Genomic DNA, 14,012 nt, shown 5'->3' with positions numbered 1-14,012 from the left:
AGGACAATATTATCAGAACAGTGTGCACTGTGGTATTAATAATAAATATTAAAAGGCGAAATGGGTTGTCACTGGATATACAAAAAACTGTTGACAGCAACTCGTTTTGGCCAATATCTGTATCCAGCTCAAACACTTTTCACCACACAACTTGAATTTATGGAACCCTCCCTGCAATTTCTACAGACCCCACAAACTCCCTATAAATACCCTTGAATGGATCCTATTCCAACATCAAACAACAATCTTAAACACCAAATCTTCTTAGATTTATTCATTGTATTTTGCCAACGCAATTCAACTCTTCAGTAATGACTTCTTTGAATTCGGTTTCTTTAGTTTTAGTTATAAGTAGCTGTTTTGCAATAGCATTTGGAGGTAATTTCCATCAAGATTTTGATATCACATGGGGAGATGGAAGAGCTAAGATACTCAACAACGGAGAACTTCTTACTCTCTCACTCGATAAAACTTCTGGCTCCGGATTTCAATCCAAAAATGAGTATCTATTTGGCAAGATTGATATGCTACTCAAACTTGTCCCAGGAAATTCTGCTGGCACCGTCACTGCCTATTATGTAAGCACAGTAGAAGAGATTTCATCTTCTTTTTCTTTCTTGATACCATACTTTGTACATTTTTAACTAATAATGTGTTATGTATTGTGCAGTTGTCTTCGCAAGGACAAACCCATGATGAGATAGACTTTGAGTTCTTGGGAAACCTTAGCGGCGATCCTTATATTCTTCACACCAATGTGTTTGGCCAAGGAAAGGGCAATAGGGAGCAGCAATTCTATCTCTGGTTCGACCCGACTGCAGATTTTCACACCTATTCCATCCTTTGGAATCCCCAACGTATCATGTAAGTTATTTCACAGTTACTACACACCTCCTCATTATGCTTTGTTGGAACTTCTGACTTTTTCTTTTGTGCTCCCATTACAGCTTTTCTGTGGATGGCACACCTATCAGAGAATTCAAGAATTCGGAATCACTTGGTGTTGCATACCCAAAGAACCAACCCATGAGAATCTACTCTAGCCTGTGGAACGCAGACGATTGGGCAACAAGAGGCGGTCTTGTGAAAACTGACTGGAATCAGGCTCCCTTTATCGCATCCTACAGAAATTTCAATGCAAATGCCAGTGTTTCGTCCTCATCTTCTTGCACTCAATCTTCAACTTCAAGCAGCAGCAATTCATGGCTGAATGAAGAGTTGGATTCCACAAGCCAAGCGAGGCTAAAATGGGTGCAGAAAAATTACATGATATATAATTATTGCTCTGATTCAAAGCGATTCTCCCAGGGATTCCCTCCAGAGTGTAGCATTAACACCACAGAATAAAAAAGAAATTATATTTCTGAAGTTTGATTAATTTAGGCACAGGAATATTGTATTCATTCATTTGTTCGGACTGTATAATAATTGTTCTTTCACGTATGATCAAATTTATCTTACACTTGAATACATCATTATCCTCCCGGGGGAATTTTAGAATTTTTACATAATTTGTTCAGACATTTCTTCTGCGTGTTTCAATGATCCTTCGACAAATCAGGCAAATTTTCCAACAATTTCCTTAGCTTTCGTCAAGGATAAAAATATATTGGCCTGTGTAAGCATAGAAACACACCCAATTTCGAATCTAAAGGCCAGAGACTGAGTATTACACACGAATAAAGCCCAAATTCTTAAAAATTCAGTTAATAAGAATCAAATAATTACCTCGTCCGAGTATAAGGAACATTAGAGGTAAATGTAAAAAACAGAATACAAAAGCATCCTTAAATCATACAACATTTCACAGAACAAATATGGATAATTAGTCCGTAGTCTTAACCTAGTTTCTGAACACACAGGAAACTTACTGTACAGGTGGCTGTACATGAAATATGTTATCAAGAACAAAGAAACATCGAAGAACTTCGAGATTCCTGAGAAAAATCTACCATGCAATCCTGAACTCTACATATCTACTTGCACTGCAGAAGATCCACTAATAGGTAAATGTAAAAAACAGAATACAAAAGCATCCTTAAATCATACAACATTTCACAGAACAAATATGGATAATTAGTCCGTAGTCTTAACCTAGTTTCTGAACACACAGGAAACTTACTGTACAGGTGGCTGTACATGAAATATGTTATCAAGAACAAAGAAACATCGAAGAACTTCGAGATTCCTGAGAAAAATCTACCATGCAATCCTGAACTCTACATATCTACTTGCACTGCAGAAGATCCACTAATCGTCAAATGGAGGACGGTTAGTATTGATACCTGAACATCTCAACAGAAAATTTTACTCATCTTCTAACTCCACAAGTTCTGCCCTCCTCTCAGCTGCTTTCTTCCTGACGAAGATACCCCACCTCATTGCGGCCTTAATTTTCAGCCACCCGACAACAGCCTTCCCGGAACGGGTATGATCCTTGTTATAACTGAATTCTGGAGAGGGTGCTGGGACGTAAGAAGGGAAATTGTACCCGTCTTCAGACCCATTAACAGAGGCATGACCTCCCAAGCTGAAAAGCCGAAGCAAATGCTGCATGTCTTCATTCTCAAGTATTTCGTGACTTTTTAGGCGAATTTCCTCTTCTGACAATAAATTTTCTACACCCTTGTCCCTGTTGTGAGGCCAATCCTCGAACGGGTTAATCATAGTCTGCTGTACTGAGGAGTTGCCTGTCTGGAATGGTGATGATTGAGAAGGACCAAGTGCAAGCCCAACGCTATTGTCATACATCGTAATCTGCTGAGGATGGTTGACCTGCTGCTGATCATTGTGAGTAAAAGCGGCAGGATCAAACTGAGAACCGGAACTGGAGTTCATAAGCGGAGACTGGATAGGGTATCTCATAGTTGTATTGTCATTGTAAGAGGAACCTGGGATTGGTGGGAAAAAATGGTAGTAAGGAATAAGATAAGGCAATGAAGACATTCTTCAGCTGGTTTTGTGCTGACCCATTCTCATAACAATTAGCACCCAAGTTATTTCTTTGACAGATTCACCCTAATGGGATCCTCAATCGGAAGTTAGAAAAATAAGTAAAGGCGGGAAGGTGGGAGCAAGGACAAAACAAAAGGACAAGAAATGTCCAGGCCTGACACCCTTTTTAAATTTTTCAAGCGCCTCCATATTTGATACTAAGATCCTGCTCAGAAAATCATATCCACTATCCAGCCATCCTACCAACATGTACTTTATGCAGAGAGCATCTGAAAACATGATTCCCCAGGAACCAACCGAAGTTAAAAAAAATTGACTAAATATGCACCCAAAACACCATCACATCCAAATTCACAAGGTAAAAAGGAGCATAAAAGCTTTGATACCTTTATACATTATCCATTTTAGTAAAGACTGCAAGATTGTTGATGGTCAGGCTAGGCAATAACAATAAGAAAGGTCATATCATATCTTGGGCCATGGTAGAGATATTACGGAAGCAGTTGCTTCATTATCAATTTGTTTCTCCCAAGATGATTAAAACAAATTGTATAATCTTTCAAGGAGAAGCAGTACAAGCTATTGAAGAAATATATCGGAGTTTTGGTCTGTTGAAGGTGATTGAGACTGGAAACAAAACAATTTTCGTTGCAGGGAAACAGCCCCCAACCCCACCCACCAAAAAAAAAAGGGGGGGGGGAAGTAGTGGAATGCATTTTGAGGCATATGAGATAAAGAAAATTGTTGCCCATCTTAGATCAGAAAGCTCAATTTTCATTATTTACTTCTCTCAGAAAGCTCAATTTTCATTATTTACTTCTCTCTTTTGGCCGTAAGGGATGCTTTCATTTATTTGCAAAAAGAAATTTTATTCAATAAGTGATATTTACCTCCAATCTGCATGCTTGGAATCATTGATGAAGGCTCAGATGGAACAGATGCTGGCAATCTTGGCGGTAGAAAAGGACTCTCTACAACATCAGGATAATTGACCGGGCCCATGGGAAGATCGTTACATAGAGCACTCGACTTCTTTTGCTTGAAGTTCGAAAGAGATTTTCCATCATACTCCACAACTTGGTTCCAGTTATCATATGCTTTATTAACCAAGGTATCCACATATACCTACAGGTAAAGTTTTAAAGATTTCCACAAGGCATTACAAAGAGACTGCCTTCTCCATCTAGCTAATCAGATGCAAACAAAAATATTCTTCCAGCTAATAATGAATATGCTGGATCAGCTTTGACCATTGAGTTTGAAGTTTATCTGACAAATATATGTTATGCCAGTTGCTTGAATACCAGTCTTAGTTAACATTCATTTAAACAGGATGAGATTTAAACAGAAAATACTAATTCAAAATAGAAAAATAAAAAAATTACTTTCACCATCCTGATTTAAAATCCGTCTTTGGGGATCAAAATGTTATAGAAAACTTGAGTATTTTATAAAACACCATCATATAATTTTTCCATTGTTCTTCAAAGTAGTCATATAAATATTTGGCGGATAGTTGCAATAATCAATTCAATAAGAATATCTGGAGATGACAACAACTAGCACAATAGATATCTATTAACACGAGAATCCAAATTAAGAAAATTACATTTTCTAAATGGTATATACTATACTTGAGCAACTTCTACGAGTTAGCAATTTTCAAAACCAACACACATTTTTTTTTAAAAGTAAACAAAGTTCTGAGAACTTTATCAGTTAACCCAAGAGTTCGCATACCAGTATCTTACATGGATCACAAATTACTTCAAAAAACCCAATCCAAGTTTTACAACGTACAAGATGTGTCTAATACTTTGCACTGATTCTCTACTCAAAAAGCATGCACTACCAGTCAATAAAAAGCTTAAATTATGAATATTTGACGTACCCTCATTTCCTCCAGTTTGAGTCATTGGCAAAAAAAAAAAAATAAAGAGGATGCAACAGCTATTACTGTACTACAAATTTTAACCATCAATTAACAGATTCAGAGTGAAAGGATGACCTTGTTTCTATGAATATATGAAAAGTTATAATTTTGCAAGAAAGACATCAGCTTATACAATATAAGAGCACACTCATTTTAAGTGAAATGTTACAAACCTTCTGGCTGTCAGAAAGTAAATCTGCTGGATAATATTGGTCATTAGCAATCAGGCCACTTAGCTCATAGATGTTATTAAAAACAGCGCCTACATTTCTTGAATCATCGGAGTAGTAAATATAAAACTTCCCACTCAAGACACAAGTCTTCGAGTGCTCTATGAGGACATCCCACATCTTATTTGACATACCACTCCCGAGGATCTACAAAGACCATATATACAAATCAAATTATGAAAAGCAAGAACTTCCTAACTCTAGAACTGAAGAAAGATTCTTACTTTCCGTAGTCTTTGAGAGTCTCTGACAACAAGACGAAGAAAGTCTTCAACCGTAAATATTTCTGCACTATTAAGCCTCTTGTGGAATGACCCATCCTTTCCTATCTTTTCCAATCTCCATACTTCATCTTTAAGAGAAGGTGGATAGTGTTTCTTGTACACTGACCAGGAGCAAAGGCACTTTTCAATAAAAAATTCACAATACTGAGCTAAGAAAACAATAAAAATAAACAGAGAATGTGTTTACATTCTCCTCTGTGATCTTTAACTGTAAAAGCCTCTGTCTTTGCTTCTTGTATGCGTATACCCTCGCAATATCCTGGTGCAACCTTCAGACCAAGTCTAAACTTCCTGCTCCTTATCCAACTTGAATTATCTGTAAATGTGAGATCTCCTATCGTTCCAACACCTTCCTTGAGAGTCACTTGCAAATCCCCAGTCAAAAGAGGTCTCTTTCCCTCACGTTCTTTCACAACATGGCTCTCAAACTCCTCTTGAGTCCAGCTTTCATCATCTTCATTGTTGAAATCACCTTCTAGTACCACAATATCAAGCTTCGCAGAAGATTCAGGTCCAGATGTCACAACATGGCTTGTGTTTGCATCTATTAGTACAACATGAATTGCAGCACCCTGCTCCCCCTCTACCTTTCCCCCAGTGAAGAGTGGAAGAGAAATTCTATACTTAAAACGAAGCTGCAAGTTCCTCCCATCTGGCCCTTCAATTCGTTTAGGTGATGACCTGTAATATCAATTTTTTTATAAAACAACTTCTAGAGACAGACAGCTCAAAACTTTGGAGGAGTGAAACAATACAGAACACTCAACCAGACCAAGAAAACAATTGCACTGAAGTGGCCAAGTAATATAGATATATTTACAATACAAAAAAATATTAAATAAAATAAAGATAGTCATATTTTCCAATGCCAATCAAGTTTCACAAAAAATGAGTTCCGTAATAGAGAAAATGACAAAGCAAAATGATAAGGATTAGTGATGCATGTGCAAAAGAGTACAGCAAAAATTATACCTTCCCTATTGTTTAATTAACAAGACATCAATGAAAGAGAGAAGAATAACAGGATAAAATATTTCGTTAAAGATTTGACGATGAGCTTCTTAGTAATTGATCTAATCCAAGAGATAAATCATGCATGGAGAAAAGCAACTAGGCCTTTCCGTAATAGAGAAAATGACAAAGCAAAATGATAAGGATTAGTGATGCATGTGCAAAAGAGTACAGCAAAAATTATACCTTCCTTATTGTTTAATTAACAAGACATCAATGAAAGAGAGAAGAATAACAGTATTCATACCATTATCAACTAATCAGGATTTATTGATAAAATGATACCAATTAGATATTTGGAAACAGAAAGATTTATCAAAATGAAGAAGCATCCTAAAGGTGCCTAAATACCAGACAAGTAATGATGTCCAATTCGGAAACAAACATTTGATGGTTTAGATGTTTTATAAGGCATTTAACTAACACTGTTCATCAAAAGAAGAAGACCGAGATTAACATATTGTGCTGCACGAATGTACATGAGCGTGTAGAAGGGGAACTGGGTGAAGAACGATAGGCAAGGAAAGAGAGTGTTTAAATTGTAGAAACTGGAAATGACCCAAAAGTAGAAAAATGTAGACACTAGCATAGTTATATACGAACAAAAAAAGAGAGAATTATAAAGCAAAAAAATTGCAAAGGCAATGTAAAAAGCAACTGAGATTAATAATATCAATATCAAGCAGTCATTTTTGGTAAACAGAGAAGATCCTTGGAAACTAAAAAAGTCTTCTTATGTATGGTGTTTATGAGACTTGTATAGCTCTTCTAGAATATAACCTTAGTGGAGGAAAGTTAAAGAGGAGAATACGTGTCGTGAACAATTAACCCATATAAGCATGAGGCAAGGCTTTATTGCTTTTGTTAATGCCTTCTAGAATAGCTGTAAGTCGTATTCGGCGCTATCAGACTAAAGCCCTGTTTGGGCCCCTTTTTTTGGGGGGAATTGTGTTTTAGAATATTATTTTTCAGAGAATGTGTGGTTAAAATAAGGAAAAATTTTGGGTTTACGTGTAAAATTATTTTATGGGAAAATGAGTGGTCAAAAATGGATTTTGGAAGAATAAGTTTTGGAAAAAATGGGGCTCAAACTGGGACTAAGTTCCAAGACTTGGAATCTTTTCCTGTTTAAGTTGATTGAAAGAGGGTGGAGAACTGGGCTTTTTCACAAATGGCCTCAGTTTCTGTCAAACTGCCATAATGATGTAATCCCACTTGAGATATACTATCAAAAACAGAATATGTAGAATCTAAGAAGAGAAAGAATAAACATAACTCAAAAATAAATAAATAAATAAATAAAAATCAATTTGAATTTGAACAATCGTTTGCAACACCTATTCCAAGCCCCAATAATCTGCTCTGAAATAGAGCACTCCTGATTTCAATGCTTCAAGAATTTACTATTTGGTTGCATCTTCCTTTTTCTAGCTAAAGAAGTCCTTGAAATCAACTCATACCTATGCAATCTCTTTCCTATAGAGTTAATATTGTTAAATAAATGAGAACAGTTCACATTAAGCATTGACACGCTTTTGGAAGGCGACATTCACATGGTTCTAAGGGGGCCCCAATTGTCCACCCATATCTATGGAAAGTATAAGTCCTGCACTTTCACCAACGGCAGTGAAGGTTAATGCCGGCTGGACCCAGCACATACTTTTGTGATTGATCCTTAAAAGTATTTTTAACATTCTTAGTATATTTTATTTTTCCTACTCCTGCAAGGGTTTTCTTAACATTAAAGCATTTCCTCCCTGCGTGCTCTCCTTCTCTCAAATTCTCAACAAACTAAAGCTCATAACAGGTTGCATTCGAGGATAGGAACTTAACTACTCAGCTAGTCATTGTACTAATACAACTGAGAAATTAAATTTACCAAAGCAACAAACATTGAAAATGTGATAACCATTTCAATTCAATTAGAAGTGGTACTCAACAAATTTTTTCTTTTCTCAAATACCAAAGGAGATATAAAAGCACAGAACATCAACATAATCATAAATTAAATGATTAAAAAAAATAGTCATTTGCTATGTAATGGGAAAAAAGTCAAACCTTCCACTTCCAGTTAGTCGGGCAGGCCCCAACTTTGCCAAAGCACGTTCGACTTCTTCACTAACCTGTTCAAGATAAAATCGATATATAATACATACAAAGTTCTAGAGTCTAAAAACAAATATAATGGAAGAACAAGAACACAACTATCAGAGCATAATCAGGTGAATGAAGAGTGTTTATTTTACCACTCTCCGGAGAATTGGCTCTAAGGACGAGAAAAGCTTCTGGAGATGATCCATCTTTAGAGCTTCCACAATAACACTGCAAGTAACAGACTAATTTCTTAAACAACACAACATTTTACTTCTCTCAGCACCACTATGAGGAAACAAAAGATGCAAATGAGAATTTCACACCGTATTAGACGAAGAATTAATATCAAAAGGAGCATATCTGAACCGGCAGGGAAAGATCCCATAAAAGTTACATGTTTAGAGTGCATGATTTCCAATTTAATGATTCATAAATATCTGGTGATCAAACAATCATCAAGATATTATAGTTAATCATGATAAACTAAAAATTTATAGCATTATGAGAAAAAGTAACAATTAAAATTCCCTTTCCATTAATTCAAATGCTTTAATGGACTGTGTTCCAGTTCTATACAGTTCATCTCCGTTGTTAAACAAAATGCAAAATCCAAACAACGAACTCCTAATTTGGGATTGGTATCCAATTGGTGGATTTGGGTTTAGCAAATCCCAACAGTCAAATGTCCCGAGAACATGTTACATTCAAAAGCAGAGGAAAGTTCAAAGAATGACATTAAATTAAAAATATAGCTTAAAAAGCTTTCTAAATTTCATTAATAAATTGTCAAAAAGCCAAAATGCTATCGATCACATTTGTCATCACGAAACTCCATAGAAAAAACCACCACTTCACATAATTTTCAGCCAATTTTGATCCAGTGTAAGGAAAAGTTTTGAGACGAGATTTCATTTTCTCAACAAATAGAATAATTTATAACATAAGATAAGATGCAACCTTGGAGGTTCACATAAGAGATTATACTTCTACTTGCAATTTCAAAATCATAACTTCTGAATTATTTTTAGCGTAGTTGAGCTTCAACTTTAAGTATAGCCCTCGTTTGGCCCCCATTAGCTTTCTTCTTTTTTTTCCTCTCTCTTATTTTCAATCACACAATCTTCCATAAAATAATATTACTCGTAAATCGAAAACTTTTCACCCTCTTCAACCACACATTTTTCAAAAAAAAACTATTCCAAACATTAAAATTTGGAAAAAAATTGGGGCCAAACAGGGGTATAAACCTCAGATTGACCTTCACTCCATTCAACACGCAACTAGAATATAAACGACCAAGTGCAACCCCACGTGGTTTCCATTAGAAAAACTAACTAACAAAAATAGGCCATTAATTTACTGTGTGATTTTTAAAATACCAGTTCCACAAAATTCCATGCCAAAGAGATGATCTTATAACAAAGTCATAAATACACCAATGCAGAAATTAAACTTCGAATAAGTTTAGAAGTGTCAACCCCGTATGATAATTTCAATATAGCCATTCCTGTATCCCTGTTTGCCTAAATTAATACCACGACTCCAGAATCAAGCCCTTATGGTTAAAAAGAATCTATTGCTTACTTAATTCGAAAGGAAGAAAAATTTCAACCAAAATCGAAACCCACAAATTTATCAATAAATACAACACCAATTTTCTCACCTAGCTAAAGCAGGAATTTTTCTAGCTGGTTTCTGATCTTCATCATCACCACCCTCCAAGCTCCTCTTCCCTCTTCCATTCATTGAATTTGTTCTCTCCTTAAACCTTGTCTGCATCAGAACTCTAAAAGATAACAAAATAAATAAATAAAATAACATAAAAATCAAAATGAATTCTATATATCAATTTAATTCGTCCAGACGATCTGGATTCACCCACTGCCCACAATCCCATCTCCACTTTCTTGCCTCTTAACACCAGATCCACAAAGACATCAATCAACACACTTACACACAACCCATTGCCCATGCCCAAATTTAAGCATGTACATGGATTACATACACAATATTACCTGTTGAGGAGTAAGAGTGAAAAAAGAAAGGAGGTTGACAAATTTTGTGCTTTAATTAATGAGTTTTGGATGTGTGGAGTTGTGGGCTAGCGTATAAAACATTGGATGACGATGACGACTAGTAAGAGAAGACAAGTGGTATCTGGTAATAACAAGAGTTTTAGATCTTTTTGGATTTCGCTTATTTTTTTGCCTTTTTTTGTCGTAATACGATAAATGTTATTTAATTGTGGTCACGTCACCAAACTATACAAAATCTAGCATTTAGGTTCTTATTTAAGTGTTCCTGTCATATACGTCCCTTGGGGGAGCCAAATCAAATTAAAAGCACAAAATGACTTGTCTCGAGACAAAAAAAAATTTCACTCTCTTCTACCAATTGCTTGACCAAGAATCTTGCGTACACCTAAATCTTAGAAACTACTCTAACATTAGCTTCTTCTTTTTTTCTTTTTTCTTTTTTCAAAACTGTGTTTGAATAAAAATTAATATATTTGGAAGGAGCTATATTTTTTGGTGATTTCAATAGAGCTCACGTAAACACAAACAAAACTATATCTATATTCTTATATGAGAAAAATACTTGAATTTGTGAATAGATTGGAATTGGGACGAGAGACATAAAGGTTCATTGTAACTTCTTGTTAAAGATTTCATGATGTACACTCAGTAGACAAATAATTTTTTGGCAAAACTTAAAAATAATTTAATTTTTTACTAAATTTTACATTCAATTGAAGAGGGAAAAAAAAGAAAGAAGGAAACTCAAATTCCAGAAAGCCAGCGCGACCACAAGCTCCGATCTCCCTTTGTCACCTTTACGTCTCTACACTTTTAAAAGTGTGCTAATCAATTCTTAATAGATAGAGTCCTTCAATTTTATCTATAAAATTAAAATCCGTATTCAACTTCTTCCTACCATGTGCTTCTCCAAACTTTAGGAAGCCATCAAGTTGATTCGCGTTAAATGCAATTCGTTCATTCTGCTATTAAAATTGCACGTACCCTTTCATTTGATGGGTTTGTATTGAAAGTTCAAGAGCCCATTTTTTCCTGGGTAATGCTATTGAGTCCTATTGGACTTATAACCTCAGTCTAGATGAACTAATATGACATTAAATGATAGATGAAATATAATGAATCATTTAATTTTACATTTCATTTAGCCTATCATCTAGCGTTACTTAAATTGAGGTTATAACCCTAATGAGGCTCTAAGTAACATTACTCTTTTCCTGTTCATTGACTTGAATTCCATTTTTATTCTTGTTTATTTTAATATGTTTTAAAGAAAAATAAAAATACTCATTACGTAGGTCATTCACAAGACGTGTCACATAAATATTGAATATGGTGGAATTTGGATTCTATTGATGGAGACTGATTTGCATCACTATTGTTCGCAATATATTATGTCAGACAAATTGAATAAGAACTTTTTTGTTTTAGCGTAAATTGAATGACGACTTAAATGCTATATTTTACAAAGTGTTGTGGCCTCAATTGCAAGTTACACTTTATATTATTCTCTACAGCTGCGGGCTTTGATTTTATCGTTGATTTTGGGTTGCGTGGGTAGGAGAATGGGGAAATTGGGCCGTTGAATCCGAAAAATGTGATGTCGCTGAGCAACGCTCAACGACGTTACTTTTAAAGTTTTTTGACAAAAATAATAATCCTTTCTTTCGTGACAACGACGAGTCGAAATCTTATCCCATCACTACCCGTATAGTTTGTTGATTAAATTTGGACAGATTATATATCGTAGATTTTAGTAGTAGCGGATCCAAAAAAAATTTACTAATATTTTTAAATTAACATTTGGGTTGGAGCGAGCGGCTGTAGCACAACCGGCTCATCACTAGATCCGCACACGATAGAGAAAAAGAAGAGAGGTTTGAGTAAGTGTTCTATTCTATGACACAGTTATGGTTAAAGAAATTAATTTTAAAGAAAATGATATCCAATAGTTCGTAAGCTTCATATAAAATGTTTTACGTATAAAAATAGATATTACATATTTATAAGTGCAATTATGATCAGGGACGGACCAAAAATTACAGTTCGATGGGGGCGAAACAAAATTATGTATAAAATAATTTTAAGTTAGACAACAATGATAATATTTGAAACGTAGTACTTTTTTTAAATAATTGTTCTTCACAACTTCTCGTACTTTGAAAACGCCTTATAACAGTTTCCTTATCAATTTCATTGAATACATATTTTTCAATATACACGACTATACTATCATCCAATCCGATATCGAAGACCTGAGATTTTGTTGGGTTTGGGCTAGAAATCATGAGCTAAAATAAATCGTTGAAAAAAAAATTGTAAATTTGAATTTCAAAAAAAAAACTCAGCTGGAGGTATTTGAAAATCCAGTTGGACTGGACTCTTATTGGGTTTGCCACTGATTGTGATCATGCATAGCTTTGATTTTTCTAGTGGTGATTACAACCAAGGGCAGATTTAGAGACGGGCAGGCCAGTACTACAACCAATCCGTCTACCCCAAATCCCCTTTAAAAAAAATAATAAAAAAAAAATTAGTAAAAAAACTTTTTTGTGTAAATTTTATTTTTTTTTAAAATTTTTTTGTATTAGCCCGTGTTCATGCCGGAAGCTGGATCGGTTAGTGATTATATCATCAAGAACCATGTTTGGTTATCAGGGCCCATGTGGCCTTGGTATTACAGGGGCACCAACAGGCGCTGGTAAAGGAGATTTATCCATATCGTCTTTGTATCTCGTAAATTTTATATAAAGTTATATTCAATTAAAATTCAAAGGTCTTTCTGGATTTTCAAAATTTCATATATTCAGATTGGGCAAGAGTTGCTCAAAAGTCAAAAACAGGATGTAAGGTCGATGCCGATCACATGGGGCATAGGATGCTGCTTATGGCCCCTACATGAATTATGGCCTTCAATAAAAAAAATATTTTTAATAGCTGAATGAAATTTTATTTTCATCTATTTATAAAAAAATCATATGAAATTGACACAATACCCCCTCAAAATGTCAAGATGACCTTGTGGGCATGGATGCCAAGCTAAGGAACGTATTTCCTTCCCTTCATATTTAGTATTCAAAATAATTTCATGTCTCACTGCTTAACTTAGCTAATCCTATACTTATCTCACAAGATATCCTTGGGTCAAAGTACTCTGGACATAAATATGCATTTGAATAGGTAACTACTAAAGGAAAATAGATGTGAATCTCATAACTTTTATCGTCTATTTGAAATAAATTAACGAACTATTTTGCCTTGCGCATGACACAACTGAGGATCTGAGAGAGTAGCTTAAGATTGCGCAAACATATGGTATTCTTAAGCATACTCCATAGAAGGAGCTCCTTTGTTACGTCCGAAGTATTGGGGGTCATTCACATGCCTCCCAATCCTCATGCTCATCACTTCCTGTAGATATTTGAGCAAATTGCGCGCTGCATTTCCCTTCATTAGTGTCTTGCCCACAGAG

General features: G+C 35.1%; 2 protein-coding genes across 5 annotated transcripts; one reads left to right on the top strand and one right to left on the bottom strand.

Annotated features, from left to right (window-relative positions):
• The first annotated feature begins 252 nt into the window (after positions 1 to 252).
• Positions 253 to 1,506, top strand: LOC111391439 (probable xyloglucan endotransglucosylase/hydrolase protein 23). The gene is made up of 3 exons (XM_023016663.1): positions 253 to 578; positions 671 to 864; positions 948 to 1,506. The coding sequence occupies exons 1-3, from the start codon at positions 312 to 314 to the stop codon at positions 1,345 to 1,347; spliced, it is 861 nt and encodes a 286-aa protein (XP_022872431.1). The 5' UTR covers positions 253 to 311; the 3' UTR covers positions 1,348 to 1,506.
• Positions 1,507 to 2,011: 505 nt separating this feature from the next.
• On the bottom strand, positions 2,012 to 10,668 carry LOC111391437 (calmodulin-binding protein 60 B-like). Of its 4 annotated transcripts, none has more exons than XM_023016660.1 (9): positions 10,523 to 10,668; positions 10,171 to 10,293; positions 8,660 to 8,735; positions 8,472 to 8,536; positions 5,590 to 6,083; positions 5,343 to 5,503; positions 5,062 to 5,265; positions 3,846 to 4,080; positions 2,012 to 2,891 (listed from the first exon to the last, which is right to left on the bottom strand). In XM_023016660.1, the coding sequence occupies exons 2-9, from the start codon at positions 10,284 to 10,286 to the stop codon at positions 2,308 to 2,310; spliced, it is 1,935 nt and encodes a 644-aa protein (XP_022872428.1). In that variant the 5' UTR covers positions 10,287 to 10,293; positions 10,523 to 10,668; the 3' UTR covers positions 2,012 to 2,307. The 4 variants fall into 4 exon arrangements, with proteins under 4 accessions (XP_022872428.1, XP_022872429.1, XP_022872427.1 ...); XM_023016661.1 differs by having other exon boundaries at positions 10,171 to 10,280; positions 10,523 to 10,659; XM_023016659.1 differs by lacking the exon at positions 10,523 to 10,668 and having other exon boundaries at positions 10,171 to 10,516.
• Between the last annotated feature and the right edge of the window lie 3,344 nt (positions 10,669 to 14,012).

This window comes from Olea europaea, unplaced genomic scaffold (genome assembly GCF_002742605.1).
Source record: "Olea europaea var. sylvestris unplaced genomic scaffold, O_europaea_v1 scaffold793, whole genome shotgun sequence".
Taxonomy (NCBI): domain Eukaryota; kingdom Viridiplantae; phylum Streptophyta; class Magnoliopsida; order Lamiales; family Oleaceae; genus Olea; species Olea europaea.
The sequence above is the reverse complement of the archived record's forward strand: the minus strand, read 5'-3'. Positions and strand labels throughout refer to the sequence as shown.